At 45.8% G+C, this 25,182-nt stretch overlaps 2 protein-coding genes across 4 annotated transcripts in view; one reads left to right on the forward strand and one right to left on the reverse strand.

Moving 5' to 3' along the window:
- Positions 1-6,910, reverse strand: part of gys1 (glycogen synthase 1 (muscle)) — a 33,876-nt gene extending 26,966 nt beyond the window's left edge. Inside the window, exon 1 of one of the 3 annotated variants that reach the window (XM_065010723.1) lies at positions 6,842-6,910. The gene's annotated coding sequence lies outside the window, so the exon portion shown is untranslated. Of the gene's footprint in view, positions 1-2,895; positions 3,152-6,841 lie in introns of those variants that run through there. The other 2 variants (XM_065010721.1, XM_065010722.1) reach the window with 2 other exon arrangements.
- pold1 (polymerase (DNA directed), delta 1, catalytic subunit) overlaps positions 6,470-25,182 on the forward strand; it is a 37,713-nt gene continuing 19,000 nt past the window's right edge. The window contains exons 1-16 of the mRNA XM_065010734.1: positions 6,470-6,577; positions 8,804-8,990; positions 9,328-9,441; positions 10,028-10,168; positions 10,486-10,611; positions 11,295-11,463; positions 13,308-13,422; positions 13,502-13,631; positions 14,270-14,436; positions 14,547-14,651; positions 19,473-19,613; positions 20,509-20,619; positions 20,794-20,985; positions 21,088-21,176; positions 21,822-21,938; positions 24,033-24,146. Coding sequence (XP_064866806.1) covers positions 8,804-8,990; positions 9,328-9,441; positions 10,028-10,168; positions 10,486-10,611; positions 11,295-11,463; positions 13,308-13,422; positions 13,502-13,631; positions 14,270-14,436; positions 14,547-14,651; positions 19,473-19,613; positions 20,509-20,619; positions 20,794-20,985; positions 21,088-21,176; positions 21,822-21,938; positions 24,033-24,146 — 2,018 coding nt within the window. The 5' untranslated portion in view covers positions 6,470-6,577. The remainder of the gene's footprint in view (positions 6,578-8,803; positions 8,991-9,327; positions 9,442-10,027; positions 10,169-10,485; positions 10,612-11,294; positions 11,464-13,307; positions 13,423-13,501; positions 13,632-14,269; positions 14,437-14,546; positions 14,652-19,472; positions 19,614-20,508; positions 20,620-20,793; positions 20,986-21,087; positions 21,177-21,821; positions 21,939-24,032; positions 24,147-25,182) is intronic.

Raw genomic sequence — 25,182 nt, forward strand, 5'->3', positions numbered from 1 at the left:
ACTAGGCCACCTGTCTCTAACCACTAGGCCATGTCTCTAACCACTAGGCCACATGTCTCTAACACATGTCTCTATGTCTCTAACCACATGTCTCTAACCACTAACCACAGGCCACATGTCTCTAACCACTAGGCCACATGTCTCTAACCACTAGGCCACATGTCTCTAACCACTAGGCCACATGTCTCTAACCACTAGGCCACATGTCTCTAACCACTAGGCTACATGTCTCTAACCACTAGGCTACATGTCTCTAACCACTAGGCTACCTGGCGCCCAGATTGCTAAGACCATTGAGAGAGTGGATGGTTACAACTACCTCAGTACACTCAGCTTAAAGAGAACTGGGACATCGTGGTCTAAAAATATGTCAGTCAAAAATGATTATTTATATTTTATTTCACTTGGTCCCCACACCCCCTCAATGGTAATTTAGTCTGCTGCTCTCCCTATGGTCCCCCCCCCCGACAGTCTTTACTCTGCCTCCACCCCAATGGACATGTATTTATTCATCACTGCTACAGTTGTTACTGTGTTCCTATCTATGCTGCTATAGTGTATGTGGCGGGGGATATATATATCACACACACACAGTACACACACACACACACCTCTCTCTCGTGGGACTTTTTCCACATTGCTTGCTCTTTGGGGATTTTAGGCTGGGTATCTGTAGAAGTATTTGTGTCAGCTGCTGATGTCAAAAGGGATTTATTAAAACATTTGATTGACTGAGTCACTGGTCTACTTTGCAAACTGAGAAGGCTGGATAAAAATGACGTCAGAATGGGAGAGTTGGTTTATGTTCAAATAAGATTTGTTGAGACCAGGATATCGGTTGGAGAGCAGCTGGGCAGCTGAGTGTTTGGCAATCTCCTTCACAGCCCAAAGAACTGCCAGACTGGCACACACCTTCAGTCTTTAAAAAGCCAATGAGAAGAGGCTGTTCCAACTATCTCCTCTGTGTCTTATGGGGTTCTAGGAGTGTGCGTGAGAGTGAGAGAGACAGTATGCAGTGTTGTGTGTGTGCATATGGGTGTGTGAGAGAGAGATAATGTGATTTGTGTGGTGCGTGTGTGAGTGCGTGAGTGTGATCTGTGTGTGTGTGAGAGAGAGAGAATGTGATTTGTGTGGTGCGGGTGTGAGTGCGTGAGTGTGTGAGTGTGATCTGTGTGTGTGTGAGAGAGAGAGTGAAATATTTGTGGAAGTATACAGTCATGGAAGACAACTGTAATGTAAAGTAGTGGAAGACAAGAGGGGGAAGGTAGAAGAGGTGGGGGGAGGGAGAGGATGAGGAAGAGAGGGAAGGTAGAAGATGTGGAGGGAGGGAGAGGATGAGGAAGAGAGGGAAGGTAGAAGAGGTGGAGGGAGGGAGAGGACGAGGAAGAGAGGGAAGGTAGAAGAGGTGGAGGGAGGGAGAGGACGAGGAAGAGAGGGAAGGTAGAAGATGTGGAGGGAGGGAGAGGACAAGGAAGAGAGGGGTAAGGTAGAAGAGGTGGAGGGAGGGAGAGGACGAGGAAGAGAGGGAAGGTAGAAGAGGTAGAGGGAGGGAGAGGACAAGGAAGAGAGGGGTAAGGTAGAAGAGGTGGAGGGAGGAAGAGGAAGAGGGGGTAAGGTAGAAGAGGTGGAGGGAGGAAGAGGAAGAGGAAGAGAGGGGTAAGGTAGAAGAGGTGGAGGGAGGAGAGGACGAGGAAGAGAGGGGTTAAGGTAGAAGAGGTGGAGGGAGGGAGGAAGAGGGGGTAAGGTAGAAGAGGTGGAGGGAGGAAGAGGACGAGGAAGAGAGGGGTAAGGTAGAAGAGGTGGAGGGAGGAGAGGACGAGGAAGAGAGGGGTAAGGTAGAAGAGGTGGAGGGAGAGGACGAGGAAGAGGGGGTAAGGTAGAAGAGGTGGGGGGAGGGAGAGGATGAGAGAGGTGCAGGTGGGCTCTGAGTAGAGACTAGGACCAGGAAGTTACTACACTATTTTAGTGACATGTTCTGACCAGACAATCCTGTCATGCCAGAAAAATACTGAATGTGACACACACCCCTCAGCTTTAGTGAAATAGCTTGGACAACAAACGATGCTGGTGACACACAGCACCATGATGAAATATTGCAGGGTGATTTACGACACTAGTTGCAGCAACCCAAGGCTGGTTGACTGTTGGCATGCTGAGGCTCGGGCAAAACCAACTCCCATGGTTTCAGACTGTTGTTGGAAATGTAGAGACATGTCATATAGAGCAGGTCATAATACTGTAGTGTAACACACTTGTGATGATCGAGAGAATGTTCTCCCACTTTTTTTCTCTCTCACACACACACACACACACACACACACACACACACACACACAAAGAACGATGAACAATAGAGCTGTAAAAGACAGATGAGACCCACTCAGCCAGGGCAGGGTAATATATATCATACATGATAGTCTATGTCACACTGACCATGTCTGAGGCTACTTTCTCTTCCTGACTATGAATGAAGTCCATTATACATCCTAAAGAAGCCTGTAGGGCTGCCTGGGAACAGGTTGATGGCTACTAGTACGGTCTGAGGCTACTTTCTCTTCCTGACTATGAATGAAGTCCATTATACATCCTAAAGAAGCCTGTAGGGCTGCCTGGGGACAGGTCGATGGCTACTAGTACTGTCCGAGGCCTCCTCTTCGCTCGTGCCGCTCAGTCACACCTCCAACACAGACACAGACACTCCAGCAGCGAACAACACACTATCATTTATAAATATGAAACACCGCTTTGTTACTAATAATGATAACAATGTAACGTGTTTACTGTCATCCGTTACATTGCGACGACACACTGTATCAGGAAAGACTGCTTGCCCAGACAGAACACAGTGTGACTATGACAGCAAACACATCGCGATGCAGACGACGCTCTACTAACCTCGGCAATAATACACGTCCTCATAGGCTATACATTCCAGAAAACATGGAATTATCATCAACCCCACTGAAGTGGTGAAGGTTACTTACCCTAAACCGGTGTCGTACCAAGTTCGGTAAAGCAAGCTATGGCAACGTTAGCATCTGTTTCAATCAATCAACAAAAAAACTTGAGATAGCAGAGGGGGCGGAAGCCTCATGCGAATGCTGGAGATCCACATTGGTTTAATGCACAGTATGTCATGTTGATGGACAAAATGAAATAACGTCTGTGTGCGGATTACTGCACGTAAGGGGGCGGGGTTGTATCGGCTAAAGTACCGCCTCTCTTTACATTATTCATGAGATGGCGTTCTTGACCCCTTGATTTCTATGGGATACAGGCCCCGCCCATGGGAAATGGGTCGTTTTCACAAACCAAAATGGACAATTGGTTTACTGAGTTCACTAACACGGACTGTGGTTGGTGGACTTTGTTGTCAATCGAAGGAGAGGGAATCGTGAGCAACGTGAGCAACTGGTCTGTCTTTTTTTATTTTTCAAAGAGGAGAGAAAAGGGCAAGCAAGTTATTTATACTGTTCGTTGAGTGTCAGATTGGAGTATAGCGGAAAGTACAACCGACAACGTGACTACAGAATGACATTTGACCATGCAGCAAGCCCCGCTCTCAGTTCTTATATGCTGTGAAACCTTACCGAATTTATAGTTTTTCCTCTTGCATGTCTCTCTGTCTCTCTCCACACACACACACACACACACACACACACGCACGTCATTGCCCATATGGGGCATGTGCCCCCTCAGATTTGCAGGTAAAAAAAAGAAAATACTACTAGCCAACTAGCAATTCTATAAAGTTGGCTTTAGCTAGCCCAGATGGGTTCCCAATCTCCCAACCTCCAAGAAGCTAGATGCTTTTAGCAACGGTAGTATTTACATACTAGCCTTGTTAGGAATTAGCTTGCAAAGCCAGAAGTTCAATTTCAATTTACTATGTAGGGTCGGTCCTAATGCAGTGGGGAAATTGAGATTTAAAAAAAATAGAACATAAATTAAACAGACTTTTCAAATGTCTGTCTGTTGTATACCCACTTCCTCTCCGCTTACCTTACGTCATAATTAAAGTTCTGCAGGTGCGCCATACCTGCAACAACAAAAAAGTCAGAACTTGTGGGGGACTTTTATTTTGAAATGAGGAAATCCGAAAGGAACTGACTTCGCTGAGGAACTGCATGGGTCTACAACAGACCCACGTTTGGAAAGTCTGTTTAATTATAAGTTCCACTGATGTAATCTCTATTGCACTCCACACTGCCCTTTCCCACCTGGACAAAAGGAGCACCTATGTGAGAATGCTATTCATTGACTACAGCTCAGCATTCAACACCATAGTGCCCTCAAAGCTCATCAATAAACTAAGAACTCTGGGACGAAACACCTCCCTCTGCAACTGGATCCTGGACTTCCTGACGGGCCGCCCCCAGGTGGTAAGGGTAGGTAACAACACATCCGCCACACTGATCCTCAACACGGGGGCCCCTCAGGGCTGCGTGCTCAGTCCCCTCCTGTACTCCCTGTTCACTTATGACTGCACGACCAGGTACGACTCCAACACCATCATTAAGTTTGTCGATGACACAACAGTGGTAGGCCTGATCACCGACAACGACGAGACAGCCTATAGGGAGGAGGTCAAAGACCTGACCATGTGGTGCTAGGACAACAACCTTTCCCTCAACGTGGTCAAGACAAAGGAGATGATTGTGGACTACAGGAAAAAGATGACCGAGCACACCCCCATTCTCATTGACAGGGCTGCAGTGGAGCAGGTTGAGAGCTTCAAGTTCTTTGGTGTCCACATCACCAACAAACTAACATGGTCCAAGCACACCAAGACAGTCATGAAGAGGGCACGACAAAACCTAATCCCCCTCAAGAGACTGAAAAGATTTGGCATGGGTCCTCAGATCCTCAAAAGGTTTTACAGCTGTACCATTGAGAGCATCCTTACTGGTTGCATCACTGCCTGGTATGGTCTGCTCGGCCTCCGACCGCAAGGCACTACAGAGGCTAGTGCGAACGGCCCAGTACATCACTGGGGCCAAGCTTCCTGCCACCCAGGACCTCTATACCAGGCGGTGTCAGAGGAAGGCCCTAAAAATTGTCAAGACTCCAGCTATCCTAGTCATAGACTGTTTACTCTGCTACCGCATGGCAAGTGGTATTGAAGCGCCAAGTCTAGGTCCAAGAAGCTTAGAGGTTAGAAGCTTCTTAACAGCTTCTAACCCCAAGCCACATCTAATCAAATGGCTACCCAGACTATTTGCATTGCCTCAACTCCCCATCCTCTTTCACACGGCTGCTACTCTCTGTTGTCATCTATGCATATTTACTTTAATAACTCTACCTACATGTACATATTACCTCAACTAACCGGTGCCGCCGCACGTTGACTCTGTACCGGTATACCCCTGTATATAGTCTCGCTATTGTTATTTTACTACTGCTCTTTAAATACTTGTTACTTTAATTTCTTATTCTTATCTGTATTTTTTTAAACTGCATTGTTGGTTAGGGGCTCGTAAGTAAGCATTTCACTGTAAGGTCTACTACACCTGTTGTATTCGGTGCATGTGAATTATAAAATTTGATTTGATTAGATGTTTTTTCTCTCTCAAATCTCCCCTGCATAAAGACCAAGCCTACAGACAATCAACAAAATAAGTTGAAATTTAATTTTATTAAACTTTTAGCTTCTGGCAGATTATTCCGTTTTTTGCAAGCTAATTCCAAGCAATGCAATTGTGTAAATGCTAGCTTTGCTAAAAGCAGCAACCAAGAAGACATTTCAGGATATGAATCAAGTTAGAGTAGGCAAGGTTGGTTTAGAAAATCAAGTAATCGCTAAATGTATCGAATAAGACTCAAATTCCTTGAACTCTTTTACCTAGATTTGATCAGAGATGCAGAGAAGAATATTTAGTTTCTTTATAAAAAGAACCACCAGGAGGAGACAGACAGCTTAAGAGGTATGCTTAGATATGCAGAACATTTGAGGTATTCGTTTACACAGAATTAAGTATGATTATGGCTGTAGATTGCAGGAAAAAGCTGTTTGAGGTGCCCTCCGCACCACCTCCCCAGCCATCTTCACGTACTTTGTTGTGCCCCCTCAGATTATTGGGGTACATGAGGCACCTGCACACACACACACACACACACAGGCCTGATATATAACCCTTTAGTAACCCGTAATGATAAATACATTACAGTGAACCACATTGCTTGTTAACAATATAATAATTGGAATAAAGATCTATTTCATCTATTGGGTTAGGTTATTAGCTCATAGAGATACAATATAAGTGTTTTATATGTCTTTAAAATACATATTAAAGTCTATTTTCTGTGATTAGACTTCAAACTGAGTGTCACCACAATGTAAACATATTGTTATGATAGATATGTAACACAGCTCACACAGAGTTTTCTATCTCTGAGCCACACCAAATATGGCCGCTGCCTCAATCCCTTTTTCAGCCACGGGTTTCCGCTCTATTGACCAATCACCACGTGCGCTGTGGAAATCCTCCGCTCTTTCAGGGGGTTCACGAATTAAACGCACAAGTGGCGGGAGTTGTTGTCAAGTAGGATCTGATCGAAGTCACCACATTGAACAAAGGTAGCTACAACATTTTATTGCCAAGTAGCGAGAGCTAGCTAACCATGTCACATGTGTCCGATTGCCAAATACATGCGGATAATAATTAATTGGTATACCCATTTGTTTCTTTGTAACTAGCTATTTACAATTGAAACAGGGCTAGCTAGTTAGCTATAGCTAACTTGCAGGCGTGTTGTTGTTCAACGACGTTGAGAAGTTCACATTGCAGCAAATTAACACCTCAACGGCGGCTTGTAACTATTAATATTGATAGTTACTTACTAATGATGCCTGCTCCTCTTCCAAATGCGACCAGTAGTTACCAGTGTCTCAACCTCATCAGCGGATAGCTAGCTATGAAGTTGAAAAGTCATATTTGAATTCGGTTTATTGTAGCTAGTGAACGTTAGCTGTTAAAGGCACAGTCCTTCATTCGTGTTTCAGCCAAACTGCAGCCCTGCCACTTGGTTCCTATAGTTAGTGGTGTAAAATACTTTTAAGTAAACTACTTAAGTCGTTTTTTTTTGTTAGTTACTATTTATATTTGACAACTTTTACTCCACTACATTCCTTAAAAATTGTGCTTTTTACTCCATACATTTTCCCTGACACCCAAAAGTACTCGTTACATTTAGAATGTTTAGCAGGACGGGAAAATTGTCAAAATCACGCACTTCGCAAGCAAACATCCCTGGTCATCCCTACTGCCTCTGATCTGGCGGACTCACTAAACACCAATGCTTTATTTGTAAATAATGTCGGAGTGTTGAACTGTGCACTTGGCTATCCGTAAATTAAAAACACCGTGTCGTCTGGTTTTATTAATATTAGACATTTTAAATGATTTTTACTTTTGATACCGAAGTACATTTTATCAATTACATTTGCTTTTGATACTTAAGTATATTTGAACCAAATACTCTGACTTTTCCTCAGGTACTATTTTACTGGGTGACTGTTTTATTTTAGTAATTTTCTTTTAAGGTATCTTTACTTTTACTCAAGTATGAAAATGTTGTACTTTCTCCACCACTGTAGTTAGTTCACAGGAATAGCCAGGGCTGGATACATGTAGATAACTTTGTAAAAATGAGGGAGCTACTGTAGCTAGCTAGGTAATACTCAACTTCATAGATAGAGCTATGAACCTAACAAGTCCCAGTCTACATGAGATCATAGTGATAGCTAGTTTGACACATACTTTGAAGCTATAGCTACATTGTTTAAAAGACATTGTAACAACCTTATATTTTCGATTATGGTGGGGTAAGACCGTTCTACTAAACTCATGAGCCATTTCAAGAATCATTGGGCATTGAAATGAAGTGACCCCAAGCATACTTCCAAAGTTGTGGCAAAATGGCTTAAGGACAACTAAGTCAAGGTATTGGAGTGGCCATCACAAAGCCCTGACCTCAGTCGTATAGACAATTTGTGGGCAGAACTGAAAAAGTGTGTGCGAGCAAGGAGGCCTACAAACCTGACTCAGTTACACCAGCTCTGTCAGGAGGAATGGGACAAAATTCACCCAACTTATTGTTGGAAGCTTGTGGAAGGCTACCCAAAACATTTGACCCAAGTTAAACAATTTAAAGGCAATGCTACCAAATACTAATTGTGTTTATGTAAACCTCTGACCCACTGGGAATGTGATTAAAGAAATAAAAGCTGAAAAATATTTCTCTTTACTATTATTCTGACATTTCACATTCTTAAAATGAAGTGGTGATCCTTACTGACCTAAGACAGGGAATTTTTACGAGGATTATATGTCATGAATTGTGAAAAACTGAGTTTAAAAATATTTGGCTAAGGTGTATGTAAACTTCCGACTTCAACTGTATAATCAAAGTGGCCAGATGACAGTGAATTCTATCAATCAGAATGAAATAGGCCTGGCTATATAATACACATGCTATTTAACTAACGTTTTTATCCAAAGTGACTTACGGTTTTGGGTCCATTTTTTTATTGATGGCTGTAGAGGTAATCAAACCCACGACCTGATGGTGCCAGCGCCATGCTCTACCAGCTGAACCAGTTGTAGCCTATTTGGTTGAATAGAATACACTGGAATTACTTTAATTTTCCAGAAGGAACTTAAGTTGTTGCAAATCAGATAAGATAAATATATAGTACTAAATATATAAACAACATTCACACGTGACAGATACAAAGTGACAGATACAAATGCTTACAAGGTGTGTAAAGTACTAATCGTTGGCCCATTGATGTCTACTGCAGATGGATGCTAAAAGGCGGAATAGCGGTCTGCCGAGGGGCGGGGCGTCCCAGGCCAAGCGTGGTAAAACTGCCGGGGATTGGGAAGACAGCCCGTCCATCTTCGAGGAGGAACTCGCCCTGTTCGAAGAAGCCGATATGGAGGCGGAGGAGAGGGAAGGACAGGCGGGGCATGACGTCATCCCTGTTGGTGAGAGGATGAGAGGAGAGCGCATGGTGATGTGCATTGTGCAGGCTTTAGTCTTACCAGGGATTCCTATTGTCTGGGATGACTGGAATGTTTAGGATTTCTGCCATTTAACTAGCCTGAAATCCAGAACCTGTTTAAAACCATCATTCCACTCCATGTAGACCAACTACATGTTTAGCATGACAAGGTGTGGAATAACTCAACACACTGGTACCCAGGCTACCATTTGACGCCGGTGGTGGAGAGTTTAATTCATTTTTCACCAACCTGCCTCTTTAACATCACACTGACTGACCAATCTCCTGTCTTCTGCATGTGACCCTTGACCCGGTTGCAGGTGAGCTGTTCTCTGCTGACCTCAACCCCCGATGGCGTAGGCCGCAGGCCGCCCCTCTTAACCCGGACTCTGACACCCTGGTCTTCCAACAGATTGACCTCGACTACTATTTAGGTAAGTTATGTCACTGAGATGTTTAGGGTTTCTGCCGTTCGACTAGCCTGGAATCCAGAACCTGTTTAAAACCATCATTCCACTACATGTTGGCCTACATGGAGTGGAATGTTGCAATAAAGCTCAGGGATGAGGCTGGAGAAATGTAACCACTCTGGAGATCATAGATGGATATATAAAGGCAATGCCTGACAGTCCATGGGACCAACAGGTTAGTTTTAGTTGAAGCATATTTAGGCTGCCATGGACTTTTAAAGGCCATTTTTCTGTCACGTTTTAAGGCAGGAGTGCGAGTCATGACACCGATCTAAACTGTTTGTGATGGTCTGTTCAACAGGGGCTGTTGTGGCTGGCATGCCAGGTCAGTCTCAGGGGAATGTTCCAATCATCCTAAACTGTTTGTGATGGTCTGTTCAACAGGGGCTGTTGTGGCTGGCATGCCAGGTCAGTCTCAGGGGAATGTTCCAATCATCCTAAACTGTTTGTGATGGTCTGTTCAACAGGGGCTGTTGTGGCTGGCATGCCAGGTCAGTCTCAGGGGAATGTTCCAATCATCCTAAACTGTTTGTGATGGTCTGTTCAACAGGGGCTGTTGTGGCTGGCATGCCAGGTCAGTCTCAGGGGAATGTTCCAATCATCCGCATGTTTGGGGTGACTGACAGCGGGAACAGTGTGTGCTGCCACGTGCACGGCTTTGCCCCCTATTTCTACATCCCTGCCCCCAATGGTGAGTTTTCTCTGAAAATGAGTAATATAATGATACACAACATTACTCTACATATCAGACCTATTAGTGTGAGCTAAGCATGGCATGAACGTGTGGGATACGTGTTTTCTAGGCATCACAGTAGTAATGTCGTGGTCACTTTAAGAAGCAGAAGACTACATTATTATTTAGGACTAAATCTGAGGGCCAACTACAAATGACATGAAAATAATGACTTTAATTTTGTCCATCGAGTTGGTGGAATGGAGTAACAATATCAAATTCATCCACCCCTTTTTCTCTCTCACTTTCCCCCTTCCTTCCTCTCTCTGTCTCAGGGTTCACCAGTGATCACTTGAGTGAGTTCAAAAGGGAGCTTAACTCTGCTGTGCTGAAGGACATGCGCTCCAACAAGGACAACATATCGGTCACTGTGCTGGCGGTGGACATCACACGCAAAGAAAGTATGTATAGTGCCCATGTCTGGTCTAGTGGTGGCACTGCAATAGGCTAGTGGTGGCACTGCAATAGGCTAGTGGTGGCACTGCAATAGGCTAGTGGTGGCACTGCAATAGGCTAGTGGTGGCACTGCAATAGGCTAGTGGTGGCACTGCAATAGGCTAGTGGTGGCACTGCAATAGGCTAGTGGTGGCACTGCAATAGGATAGTGGTGGCACTGCAATAGGATAGTGGTGGCACTGCAATAGGCTAGTGGTGGCACTGCAATAGGATAGTGGTGGCACTGCAATAGGCTAGTGGTGGCACTGCAATAGGCTAGTGGTGGCACTGCAATAGGCTAGTGGTGGCACTGCAATAGGCTAGTGGTGGCACTGCAATAGGCTAGTAGTGGGACTGCTGACTCCTGGATACACTTAGGGTGCATTCCAGTAGTCATTTGAGGCAAAGGAAAGTTCAGAATGGTAACATGGACATGTTTTGGACAGGTAGCAAAGAAAAGAGTGTTTGAATTGGTTGAATGAACGAAGTAAAGACGCTCTATCAGTCCTTACCTCCTTTTACCAAGGATGCAGAGGAGTATCCTGTGTGTTAACAGTTGAACTGTTGTGTGTGTGTGGTAGCTTGTAGTGCTGTGGTGTTGACTAGGCTGACAAGGTAGTTGATAACTTCCTCCCCATCTCTTCTCCAGGTATGTATGGTTACCATGGGAAACGGATTGCGGACTTCCTGTGCATCACTATGGCAATGCCTCGTCTGATTGCCCCGGCGAAGAGGCTCCTGGAGCAGGGATTTAAGTTTGGACCTTTCCCCATTCAGAGCTTCTCTTCCTACGAGGCTAACATCGACTTTGAGATCAGGTGTGTGTGTGTGTGAGAGTGAGAGAGAGAGAGAGCAAAAAAAAAGAAGCAGTCCTGGTTTTCCCTTGACATTTTAACCCAGTTCATTCCCTAAACTGCCGGGCCCCTCTTACTGCCTCAACGAGCTGCAACACTCTGACAGTCTAATCAATACAGTTCATATATGCTATCGAAAAAATGATCACTTGGTTGTGTTATGACGGTCATGAGTAACATTAAAATACAGAATGTATTTAATTTCAAAGAACTCATTGTCATTAGTTTATGTTACTGTAGGTCATCTGTTGCAACGTGGTCACGTGTGGAGGGCATGAAACAGCGTTTATTCTTGTTAAACATTTTTATTTTGAAATAGTGTTCATCTTTTAATTTTGAGAGTTAATTCACAATGGTAAGTGTGTTGGACACCTCCGAATGTGCTCTTTCTGATACTGTATAGAAATCAACACGTCTTACCTGCGTGTGACTCTAGCAGGGTTTGAAAAAGTCACTTTTTGGCGCTCAGTGAAACAAAATGGCGCATCCTCCTGAAACGGCTTCTAACACTAATGAAATAGACTTATTTAGGATGAGTCTAGGAAGTAGTGGAGCAGGACTTTAAAAGGAGATTAACATGTTTTATTGATATGCAGCCAAAATGACTTCCTCAGGGCTTCCAGTGTTAAACTATATAAACCAATTATTTAGACCTTTTTGGGAGAAATGTATTTTCAACCAAATTCACACAGTAAGCAGTTGTTTTTCATGAGAATGAACAAATTAATTTGTACAGATGTTGTTAAATGAGGTCTGCTGTGTCCCGTGGTGCTATAGGTTTATGTTGTTAAATGAGGTCCGCTGTGTCCCGTGGCGCTATAGGTTTATGTTGTTAAATGAGGTCCGCTGTGTCCCGTGGCGCTATAGGTTTATGTTGTTAAATGAGGTCCGCTGTGTCCCGTGGTGCTATAGGTTTATGTTGTTAAATGAGGTCCGCTGTGTCCCGTGGTGCTATAGGTTTATGTTGTTAAATGAGGTCTGCTGTGTCCCGTGGTGCTAGGTTTATGTTGTTAAATGAGGTCTGCTGTGTCCCGTGGTGCTGTAGGTTTATGTTGTTAAATGAGGTCCGCTGTGTCCCGTGGCGCTATAGGTTTATGTTGTTAAATGAGGTCTGCTGTGTCCCGTGGTGCTATAGGTTTATGTTGTTAAATGAGGTCTGCTGTGTCCCGTGGTGCTATAGTTTTATGTTGTTAAATGAGGTCTGCTGTGTCCCGTGGTGCTAGGTTTATGTTGTTAAATGAGGTCTGCTGTGTCCCGTGGTGCTGTAGGTTTATGTTGTTAAATGAGGTCTGCTGTGTCCCGTGGTGCTATAGGTTTATGTTGTTAAATGAGGTCTGCTGTGTCCCGTGGTGCTATAGGTTTATGTTGTTAAATGAGGTCTGCTGTGTCCCGTGGTGCTATAGGTTTATGTTGTTAAATGAGGTCTGCTGTGTCCCGTGGTGCTATAGGTTTATGTTGTTAAATGAGGTCTGCTGTGTCCCGTGGTGCTATAGGTTTATGTTGTTAAATGAGGTCTGCTGTGTCCCGTGGTGCTATAGGTTTATGTTGTTAAATGAGGTCTGCTGTGTCCCGTGGTGCTATAGGTTTATGTTGTTAAATGAGGTCTGCTGTGTCCCGTGGTGCTATAGGTTTATGTTGTTAAATGAGGTCTGCTGTGTCCCGTGGTGCTATAGGTTTATGTTGTTAAATGAGGTCTGCTGTGTCCCGTGGTGCTATAGGTTTATGTTGTTAAATGAGGTCTGCTGTGTCCCGTGGTGCTATAGGTTTATGTTGTTAAATGAGGTCTGCTGTGTCCCGTGGTGCTATAGGTTTATGGTGGACAGCGATGTGGTGGGTTGCTGCTGGATTGAGCTGCCCAAAGGGAAGTACCGGGTGAGGGAGGAGAGGATGTTGGGGGAGACGGACGCTCACCACCCAGGCAAGGTAAGAGAATGGAGACCTCTGGGCCTTTACACACCCAGGGGGTGTTCCAGATTTACAATACCTCCCTCCTCTCTCCTAGGTGTCTCTGTGTCAATATGAGGTTGATGTGGGATGGACCCAGCTGATCAGTCACCCAGCAGAGGGAGAGTACCAGAGGATCGCTCCTCTCAGGGTTCTCAGCTTTGACATTGAGTGTGCTGGAAGAAAAGGTTTGTGCTCTGTACTGCATTGTACTATATTATACTGTATTGTACTGATTGTGTGTCTGTGGACTGGAGAGACTGTGTTTACTGGCTTGTCCTCTGGCTCCTGTCAGCAGAGACATGTATTTAGAGAGTTGGGACATTGAGGTTTCTGCATTATGATGCATTTACGTGACACTGCAACATTCTATGACAGCCATGTTAACTCTTCATTTACATGACACTACAACATTCTATGACAGCCATGTTAACTCTTCATTTACATGTTACAAACTCTATGACAGCCATGTTAACTCTTCATTTTTACATGACACTGACAACAACATTCTATGACAGCCATGTTAACTCTTCATTTACATGACACTACAACATTCTATGACAGCCATGTTAACTCTTCATTTACATGACACTACAACATTCTATGACAGCCATGTTAACTCTTCATTTACATGACACTACAACATTCTATGACAGCCATGTTAACTCTTCATTTACATGACTCTACAACATTCTATGACAGCCATGTTAACTCCCCGTTTACATGACATGAGGAGAATTGACACTGTTCTATGTAACTGAATGTCTAGGATCAGAACAGTTTTCACTGTTCTAAAGGTTGGCCCAACTCTCTTGTCTTCTTGTAGGGATTTTTCCAGAGGCAGAGAAAGACCCAGTGATCCAGATCGCCTCCATGGTGCAGCGACAGGGAGAGAAGGAACCCTTCATCCGCACCGTCTTCACCCTCCAGTCCTGCTCCAGCATCGTGGGCTCCCAGGTCCTGTGCTTCACTAAAGAGAGCCAGTTACTACAGGTAACATATACACACACACAAACACACTTGTGGGGAGTTGAGCTTGGCTGCTTTAAGACCAACAGCAGTGGAGATTCCCCCCTGATTGGCTCTTTGTATTCCCCCTGCAGAGCTGGGCTGAGTTTGTGAGGACAGTGGATGCAGACATCATCACTGGGTACAACATCCAGAACTTTGACCTTCCCTACCTGCTGAACAGAGCAGCTACCCTGAAGGTCAGTACAGACAGACTGGCCATGGTTCTATGGAAACTTCTAGAATCAGAACGTCCAGATTCTAAGTCTAACCTGCCAGATCAATGTCTGTTGATGCAGTATTTGTTGTATATTGCCTTGTTGTATGTGGACCTGTCAGTCTAACTACTGGAGCTGTTAAATGTACCTGCCTGTCAGTCTAACTACTGGAGCTGTACCTGGCTGTCAGTCTAACTACTGGAGCTGTACCTGGCTGTCAGTCTAACTACTGGAGCTGTACCTGCCTGTCAGTCTAACTACTGGAGCTGTACCTGCCTGTCAGTCTAACCACTGGAGCTGTACCTGCCTGTCAGTCTAACTACTGGAGCTGTACCTGCTGTCTAACTACTGGAGCTGCCTGTCAGTCTAACTACTGGAGCTGTACCTGCCTGTCAGTCTAACTACTGGAGCTGTACCTGCCTGTCAGTCTAACTACTGGAGCTGTACCTGCCTGTCAGTCTAACTACTGGAGCTGTACCTGCCTGTCAGTCTAACTACTGGAGCTGTACCTGCCTGTCATAAGATACTAGAAACCACTTACATTTACATATAAAATAATATATATAAAACAGTACATCATATAACATTATTACACCACTACTTATCTACAGTACAAAATGTACAGTACAGAAGGAATAATACCACCATTCAACAATATTTCAGTGTATGTGCATGTCTTCACAGTCCCACTGTATTTATATCCTGCTGTTTACATCTGATTCTACTGCTGCATCAGGTACCTGACGGGGAATAGAGTTCCATGTAGTCATGGCTCTATGTAGTACTGTGGAATAGAGTTCCATGTAGTCATGGCTCTATGTCGTACTGTGGAATAGAGTTCCATGTAGTCATGGCTCTATGTCGTACTGTGGAATAGAGTTCCATGTAGTCATGGCTCTATGTCGTACTGTGGAATAGAGTTCCATGTAGTCATGGCTCTATGTCGTACTGTGGAATAGAGTTCCATGTAGTCATGGCTCTATGTCGTACTGTGGAATAGAGTTCCATGTAGTCATGGCTCTATGGAATAGAGTTCCATGTAGTCTGTGGAATAGAGTTCCATGTAGTCATGGCTCTATGTCGTACTGTGGAATAGAGTTCCATGTAGTCATGGCTCTATGTCGTACTGTGGAATAGAGTTCCATGTAGTCATGGCTCTATGTCGTACTGTGGAATAGAGTTCCATGTAGTCATGGCTCTATGTCGTACTGTGGAATAGAGTTCCATGTAGTCATGGCTCTGGAATGTCGTACTGTGGAATAGAGTTCCATGTAGTCATGGCTCTATGTCGTACTGTGGAATAGAGTTCCATGTAGTCATGGCTCTATGTCGTACTGTGGAATAGAGTTCCATGTAGTCATGGCTCTATGTCGTACTGTGGAATAGAGTTCCATGTAGTCATGGCTCTATGTCGTACTGTGGAATAGAGTTCCATGTAGTCATGGCTCTATGTCGTACTGTGGAATAGAGTTCCATGTAGTCATGGCTCTATGTCGTACTGTGGAATAGAGTTCCATGTAGTCATGGCTCTATGTCGTACTGTGGAATAGAGTTTCATGTAGTCATGGCTCTATGTCGTACTGTGGAATAGAGTTCCATGTAGTCATGGCTCTATGTCGTACTGTGGAATAGAGTACAAGTAGTGATGAAGACAACCTCTCTTCCACTTTGAGCCAGGAGAGATTGACATGCATGTCATTAATGTTAGCTCTGTGTTCTTTTAAGGGACAGCCGTGCTGCCCTGTTCTGAACCAACTGCAATTTTCCCAAGGCCCTCTTTCTGGCACCTGACCACACGACTGAACAGTAGTCAAGTTGCGACAAAACTAGGGCCTGTAGGACCTGCCTTGTTGATAGTGCTGTTAAGAAGGTAGAGCAGTGCTTTTATGGACAGACTTCTCCCCATCTTAACTACTGTTGTATCAATGTGTTTTGACCATGACAGTTTAGTCTCAACTTGCTCATTACCACATTCATTACGAGATGTCATTTAGGTTGAGGGTTTAGTGAATCTCATCGATTTGTCCCAAATACAATGCTTTTAGTTTTTAAATATTTAGGACAAACGTATTTCTTGCCACCCATTCTTTGTTAATTGTTGCAGTCATTTCAGTTGCTGTAGTAGCTGACGTGTGTATTGTTGAGTCATTTACTCAGAGCCAGTGGCATGTCGTTAGTAGAGATAGAAAAAGGTAAGGGGCCTAAACAGCTGCCCTATAAGATACTAGAGATCCCAAAACAGCAATGATTTTGGTCCGACCCAAAAAACAACTCGCACACAAACCTTTGACGCTAAGAAATGCATTTGAATTAGGCCCCAAAAATAATATTTGGATCTTCCTCAAATGAAATTCACAAAAATGTTGTTTTCATAAACAATGACCTTTAAAAAGGCTGATGGAGTAGCGTGGCTGTCTCTCCTACCTGCCACGTCTGTCTCTCCTACCTGCCACGTCGGTCTCTCCTACCTGCCACGTCTGTCTCTCCTACCTGCCACGTCTGTCTCTCCTACCTGCCACGTCTGTCTCTCCTACCTGCCACGTCTGTCCACTATTAGTCATGGATAGAGACATCTGGAGTGATGTCTGTCTCTCCTACCTGCCACGTCTGTCCACTATTAGTCATGGATAGAGACATCTGGAGTGATGGCTGTCTCTCCTACCTGCCACGTCTGTCCTCTATTAGTCATGGAAAGAGACATCTGGAGTGATGGCTGTCTCTCCTACCTGCCACGTCTGTCCTCTATTAGTCATGGAAAGAGACATCTGGAGTGATGGCTGTCTTTCCTACCTGCCACGTCTGTCTCTCCTACCTGCCACGTCTGTCCTCTATTAAAGTCATGGAAAGAGACATCTGGAGTGATGGCTGTCTCTCCTACCTGCCACGTCTGTCCTCTATTAAAGTCATGGAAAGAGACATCTGGAGTGATGGCTGTCTCTCCTACCTGCCACGTCTGTCCTCTATTAAAGTCATGGAAAGAGACATCTGGAGTGATGGCTGTCTCTCCTACCTGCCACGTCTGTCCTCTATTAAAGTCATGGAAAGAGACATCTGGAGTGATGGCTGTCTCTCCTACCTGCCACGTCTGTCCTCTATTAAAGTCATGGAAAGAGACATCTGGAGTGATGGCTGTCTCTCCTACCTGCCACGTCTGTCCTCTATTAAAGTCATGGAAAGAGACATCTGGAGTGATGGCTGTCTCTCCTACCTGCCACGTCTGTCCTCTATTAAAGTCATGGAAAGAGACATCTGGAGTGATGGCTGTCTCTCCTACCTGCCACGTCTGTCCTCTATTAAAGTCATGGAAAGAGACATCTGGAGTGATGGCTGTCTCTCCTACCTGCCACGTCTGTCCTCTATTAAAGTCATGGAAAGAGACATCTGGAGTGATGGCTGTCTCTCCTACCTGCCACGTCTGTCCTCTATTAGTCATGGAAAGAGACATCTGGAGTGATGGCTGTCTGTCCTCCTAGTCATGGAAAGAGACATCTGGAGTGATGGCTGCCACGTCTGTCCTCTATTAAAGTCATGGAAAGAGACATCTGGAGTGATGGCTGTCTCTCCTACCTGCCACGTCTGTCCTCTATTAAAGTCATGGAAAGAGACATCTGGAGTGATGGCTGTCTCTCCTACCTGCCACGTCTGTCCTCTATTAGTCATGGAAAGAGACATCTGGAGTGATGGCTGTCTCTCCTACCTGCCACGTCTGTCTCTCCTACCTGCCACGTCTGTCCTCTATTAAAGTCATGGAAAGAGACATCTGGAGTGATGGCTGTCTCTCCTACCTGCCACGTCTGTCCTCTATTAAAGTCATGGAAAGAGACATCTGGAGTGATGGCTGTCTCTCCTACCTGCCACGTCTGTCCTCTATTAGTCATGGAAAGAGACATCTGGAGTGATGGCTGTCTCTCCTACCTGCCACGTCTGTCCTCTATTAGTCATGGAAAGAGACATCTGGAGTGATGGCTGTCTCTCCTACCTGCCCACATCTGTCCTCTATTAGTCATGGAAAGAGACATCTGGAGTGATGGCTGTCTCTCCTACCTGCCACGTCTGTCCACTATTAGTCATGGAAAGAGACATCTGGAGTGATGGCTGTCTCTCCTACCTGCCACGTCTGTCCTCTATTAAAGTCATGGAAAGAGACATCTGGAGTGATGGCTGTCTCTCCTACCTGCCACGTCTGTCCTCTATTAGTCATGGAAAGAGACATCTGGAGTGAAGGCTGTCTCTCCTACCTGCCACGTCTGTCTCTCCTACCTGCCACGTCTGTCCTCTATTAAAGTCATGGAAAGAGACATCTGGAGTGATGGCTGTCTCTCCTACCTGCCACGTCTGTCCTCTATTAAAGTCATGGAAAGAGACATCTGGAGTGATGGCTGTCTCTCCTACCTGCCACGTCTGTCCTCTATTAGTCATGGAAAGAGACATCTGGAGTGATGTCTGTGTCTCTGTGCTTCTGCCTATGTGTCTCTGTGCTTCTGTCTCTGTGCTTCTGCCTCTGTGTCTCTGTGCTTCTGCCTCTGTGCTTCTTCCTCTGTGTCTCTGTGCTTCTTCCTCTGTGTCTCTGTGCTTCTGCCTCTGTGTCTCTATGCTTCTGCCTCTGTGTCTCTGTGCTTCTGCCTCTGTGTCTCTGTGCTTCTGCCTCTGTGTCCCTGCCTCTGTGTCTCTGCCTCTGTGTCTCTGTGCTTCTGCCTCTGTGTCTCTTGCTCTTTGGGGTTTTAGGCTGGGTGTCTGTGATGCACTCTGTGGCTTTATAAAAGTGCGTTCTAAAATGTATTTGATTGATATGTCTGATTCCAGGTCAAACTGTTCCCCTACCTGGGCAGAGTACAGGGCATCAAGTCAGTCCTGAGAGACTCCAGTTTCCAGAGCAAACAGATGGGCCGCAGAGAGAACAAGATCCTCAACATGGAGGGACGAGTTCAGTTTGACCTGCTCCAGGTAACTGGCCCGCCCTGGACTATAGTTAGACTCATCATGGATTCATGTTTTGTCTGACTGACCCTGGACCATAGTTAGACTCATCATGGATTCATGTTTTGTCTGACTGACCCTGGACCATAGTTAGACTCATCATGGATTCATGTTTTGTCTGACTGACCCTGGACCATAGTTAGACTCATCATGGATTCATGTTTTTGTCTGACTGACCCTGGACCATAGCAGTCAACTGGGTGGGGATTCATATGGACAGACTCCATAATGGAACACATACAAAGGTAAGGCCTGTAACTCTATGCCCTGGACCTGTCCATGTGGGTTCTTCAGGTGCTGCTGAGGGACTACAGACTGTTCTGTTGTTCTAAGGGTTCTGTTCTGACAGACTGTTCCGAGTGTTCTGTCTGACTGACTCTGGATCTATCCATGTGGGTCCTTCGGGTGCTGCTGAGGGACTACAGACTGTTCTGTTGTTCTAAGGGTTCTGTTCTGACAGACTGTTCCGAGTGTTCTGTCTGACTGACTCTGGATCTGTCCATGTGGGTCCTTCAGGTGCTGCTGAGGGACTACAGACTGTTCTGTTGTTCTAAGGGTTCTGTTCTGACTACAGAGACTGTTCCAAGTGTTCTGTCTGACTGACTGGATCTGTCCATGTGGGTCCTTCAGGTGCTGCTGAGGGACTACAGACTGTTCTGTTGTTCTAAGGGTTCTGTTCTGACAGACTGTTCCAAGTGTTCTGTCTGACTGACTGGATCTGTCCATGTGGGTCCTTCAGGTGCTGCTGAGGGACTACAGACTGTTCTGTTGTTCTAAGGGTTCTGTTCTGACTACAGACTGTTCTGACTGTTCCAAGTGTTCTGTCTGACTGACTCTGGACCTGTCCATGTGGGTCCTTCAGGTGCTGCTGAGGGACTACAAACTGCGCTCATACACACTCAACGCCGTCAGCTTCCACTTCCTGCAAGAACAGAAGGAGGATGTTCAGCATTCTATCATCACAGATCTGCAGGTACATCTCTTTCTCTCTCTGCTCTCTCTCTCCTCTCTCTGCTCTCTCTCTCTCTCTCTGCTCACTTTCTATCAAGTGGAGGCCTATTAGTTCCTATTAGGACTTTCCCCCAGATACTGACAGCGTCTCATTCATGTTTCCTCTCTTTCCCTCCCTGTCGTCCTTCTATCCCAGAATGGTAATGAGCAGACCCGGAGGCGCCTGGCGGTGTACTGCCTGAAGGATGCCTACCTGCCCCTGCGTCTGCTGCAGAAGCTGATGTGTGTGATCAACTACATGGAGATGGCCAGAGTCACCGGGGTTCCCCTCACCTACCTGCTCTCCAGAGGCCAGCAGATCAAAGTGGTGTCCCAGCTACTGCGGCAGGTGAGACACACACTCTTTCTCTCAATACACATTCCTAGAACACACGTTCTCACCTAAATGTTTGGGACCGAGAAAATGATGTCAACTCTGTGTGCGTGTTAGGCAATGAAACAGGGGCTGGTCATGCCAGTGGTGAAGCCTGAGGGAGGTGAAGACTACACTGGAGCTACAGTCATTGAGCCAGAGAAAGGGTGAGTAACACTGCTCTGAAGACTACTGGAGTTACAGTCATTGAGCCAGAGAAAGGGTGAGTAACACTGCTCTGAAGACTACTGGAGTTAGTCATTGAAACAGAGAAAGGGTGTGTAACACTGCTCTGAAGACTACTGGAGTTACAGTCATTGAGCCAGAGAAAGGGTGAGTAACACTGCTCTGTGTTTTAGGGTGTGTTCTGACATGGTTTTTACTTGTGATTTTAGCTTGATAGTTTTGTTTGTGTATTAATGTAATCTAATATTGATTTGATTTTTATTTGACAGTTCAACAAATATACACACAGTACATACATGCTGTCAGCGATAACACAGTACATACATGCTGTCAGCGATAACACAGTACATACATGCTGTCAGCGATAACACAGTACATACATGCTGTCAGCGATAACACAGTACATACATGCTGTCAGCGATAACACAGTACATACATGCAGTCAGCGTTAACACAGTACATACATGCTGTCAGCGATAACACAGTACATACATGCTGTCAGCGATAACACAGTAAAGTCAATTACTTATTTCCATTGTGGTCCCTTCATGTATTTCACTGTCGATGACTGCTATGTGGGTAAAAACATCATCTTGACGTAATCTCTCTCTCTCTGGGTTCTCCAGATACTACAGTGTCCCCATCGCCACCCTGGATTTCTCCTCTCTGTATCCCTCCATCATGATGGCCCACAACCTCTGTTACACCACCCTGCTTCAGAAGGGCTCAGCGGAGAAGCTGGGGTGAGAGAGTCACTGTTGTTGTCGTTCCACTAACCAGGGCCCACAACCTCTGTTACACCACCCTGCTTCAGAAGGGCTCAGCGGAGAAGCTGGGGTGAGAGAGTCACTGTTGTTGTCGTCCCACTAACCAGGGCCCACAACCTCTGTTACACCACCCTGCTTCAGAAGGGCTCAGCGGAGAAGCTGGGGTGAGAGAGTCACTGTTGTTGTCCCACTAACCAGGGCCCACAACCTCTGTTACACCACCCTGCTTCAGAAGGGCTCAGCGGAGAAGCTGGGGTGAGAGAGTCACTGTTGTTGTCGTCCCACTAACCAGGGCCCACAACCTCTGTTACACCACCCTGCTTCAGAAGGGCTCAGCGGAGAAGCTGGGGTGAGAGAGTCACTGTTGTTGTTGTCCCACTAACCAGGGCCCACAACCTCTGTTACACCACCCTGCTTCAGAAGGGCTCAGCGGAGAAGCTGGGGTGAGAGAGTCACTGTTGTTGTCGTCCCACTAACCAGGGCCCACAACCTCTGTTACACCACCCTGCTTCAGAAGGGCTCAGGGGAGAAGCTGGGGTGAGAGAGTCACTGTTGTCGTTCCACTAACCAGGGCCCACAACCTCTGTTACACCACCCTGCTTCAGAAGGGCTCAGCGGAGAAGCTGGGGTGAGAGAGTCACTGTTGTTGTTGTTCCACTAACCAGGGCCCACAACCTCTGTTACACCACCCTGCTTCAGAAGGGCTCAGCGGAGAAGCTGGGGTGAGAGAGTCACTGTTGTTGTCGTTCCACTAACCAGGGCCCATAACCTCTGTTACACCACCCTGCTTCAGAAGGGCTCAGCGGAGAAGCTGGGGTGAGAGAGTCACTGTTGTTGTCGTTCCACTAACCAGGGCCCACAACCTCTGTTACACCACCCTGCTTCAGAAGGGCTCAGCGGAGAAGCTGGTGTGAGAGAGTCACTGTTGTTGTCGTTCCACTAACCATGGCCCACAACCTCTTGTTACACCACCCTGCTTCAGAAGGGCTCAGCGGAGAAGCTGGGGTGAGAGAGTCACTGTTGTTGTCCCACTAACCAGGGCCCATAACCTCTGTTACACCACCCTGCTTCAGAAGGGCTCAGCGGAGAAGCTGGGGTGAGAGAGTCACTGTTGTTGTCGTTCCACTAACCAGGGCCCACAATCTCTGTTACACCACCCTGCTTCAGAAGGGCTCAGCGGAGAAGCTGGGGTGAGAGAGTCACTGTTGTTGTCGTTCCACTAACCAGGGCCCACAACCTCTGTTACACCACCCTGCTTCAGAAGGGCTCAGCGGAGAAGCTGGGGTGAGAGAGTCACTGTTGTTGTCGTTCCACTAACCAGGGCCCATAACCTCTGTTACACCACCCTGCTTCAGAAGGGCTCAGCGGAGAAGCTGGGGTGAGAGAGTCACTGTTGTTGTCCCACTAACCAGGGCTCACCAACCCTGTTCCTGGAGAGATACCCTCCTGTAGGTTTTAACTCCAACCCTGTTCCTGGAGAGATACCCTCCTGTAGGTTTTAACTCCAACCCTGTTCCTGGAGAGTGACCCTCCTGTAGGTTTTAACTCCAACCCTGTTCCTGGAGAGATACCCTCCGGTAGGTTTTAACTCCAACTCTGTTCCTGGAGAGCTACCCTCCTGTAGGTTTTCATTCCAACCCTGTTCCGGGAGAGTGACCCTCCTGTAGGTTTTAACTCCAACCCTGTTCCTGGAGAGATACCCTCCTGTAGGTTTTTAAGTCCAACCCTGTTCCTGGAGAGATACCCTCCTGTAGGTTTTTAAGTCCAACCCTGTTCCTGGAGAGATACCCTCCGGTAGGTTTTAACTCCAACCCTGTTCCTGGAGAGATACCCTCCTGTAGGTTTTCATTCCAACCCTGTTCCTGGAGAGCTACCCTCCTGTAGGTTTTCATTCCAACCCTGTTCCTGGAGAGATACCCTCCGGTAGGTTTTAATTCCAACCCTAATCTAGCTACGACAGGGCTCTGTAACAGGTGGCTGTGAGAACCTCAGCCAGTTTTGTATGACTGCATCCTTGATTGGTCGACCTACGTTGATTTTGTAAGTGACATGGGTGTCTTGTCTCCTTAGTCTGACCCCAGAGGACTTCATCAAGACTCCCACAGGAGACCTGTTTGTTAAGAGCTCGGTGAGGAAGGGACTTCTGCCTGATATCCTGGAGGACCTGCTCTCTGCCAGGAAGAAGTAAGCACTGACCTGGAGTCAGCTGAAACGAGGGTCTATGCACATCTCCTAGGTTTCTCAATCTGATCTAGGATCAGTAACACTGCTATAGAGTATATGAGGGCTGTTTTTGTGCAGACTATTCCTTTTATCATTTTGGGTTTGTTTGCTTCTTTTTGTTTCCTGTCTTGATTGAACTGTTTCTGTTTGTAACTTAATGTGTAATTGCTTGCTGGGTTTGAGATGCAGGGCTCCCTTGCCAAATAGACTTGTTTCTCTATGGGACTCCCTGCTTACATAAAGGTTACATAAATATAATGGCCAAAAGATGGCCTGGGGAAGACAGGTGGTTCTTGTATATTTCTGACATTTTAAGTGTGCTCTTAACCCATTTCACTCACACAAAAGATAATTCAACTGTTGTGCCGTCAAGTGACCAAAGCTGAGTTGTGTATGAACCAATCCTGGACAAAAGTCAGTCCATGCAGACCTTAACAAACAGGGAATGAACAGTGCTTAACAAACAGTGCTTAACAAACAGTGAATGAACAGTGCTTAACAAACAGTGAATGAACAGTGCTTAACAAACAGTGAATGAACAGTGCTTAACAAACAGTGAATGAACAGTGCTTAACAAACAGTGAATGAACAGTGCTTAACAAACAGGGAATGAACAGTGCTTAACAAACAGGGAATGAACAGTGCTTAACAAACAGGGAATGAACAGTGCTTAACAAACAGGGAATGAACAGTGCTTAACAAACAGTGAATGAACAGTGCTTAACAAACAGTGAATGAACAGTGCTTAACAAACAGGGAATGAACAGTGCTTAACAAACAGGGAATGAACAGTGCTTAACAAACAGTGCTGAATGAACAGTGCTTAACAAACAGGGAATGAACAGTGCTTAACAAACAGGGAATGAACAGTGCTTAACAAACAGGGAATGAACAGTGCTTAACAAACAGGGAATGAACAGTGCTTAACAAACAGGGAATGAACAGTGCTTAACAAACAGGGAATGAACAGTGCTTAACAAACAGGGAATGAACAGTG

The sequence above is a fragment of the Oncorhynchus nerka genome, linkage group LG26 (genome assembly GCF_034236695.1).
Source record: "Oncorhynchus nerka isolate Pitt River linkage group LG26, Oner_Uvic_2.0, whole genome shotgun sequence".
Taxonomy (NCBI): Eukaryota; Metazoa; Chordata; class Actinopteri; order Salmoniformes; family Salmonidae; genus Oncorhynchus; species Oncorhynchus nerka.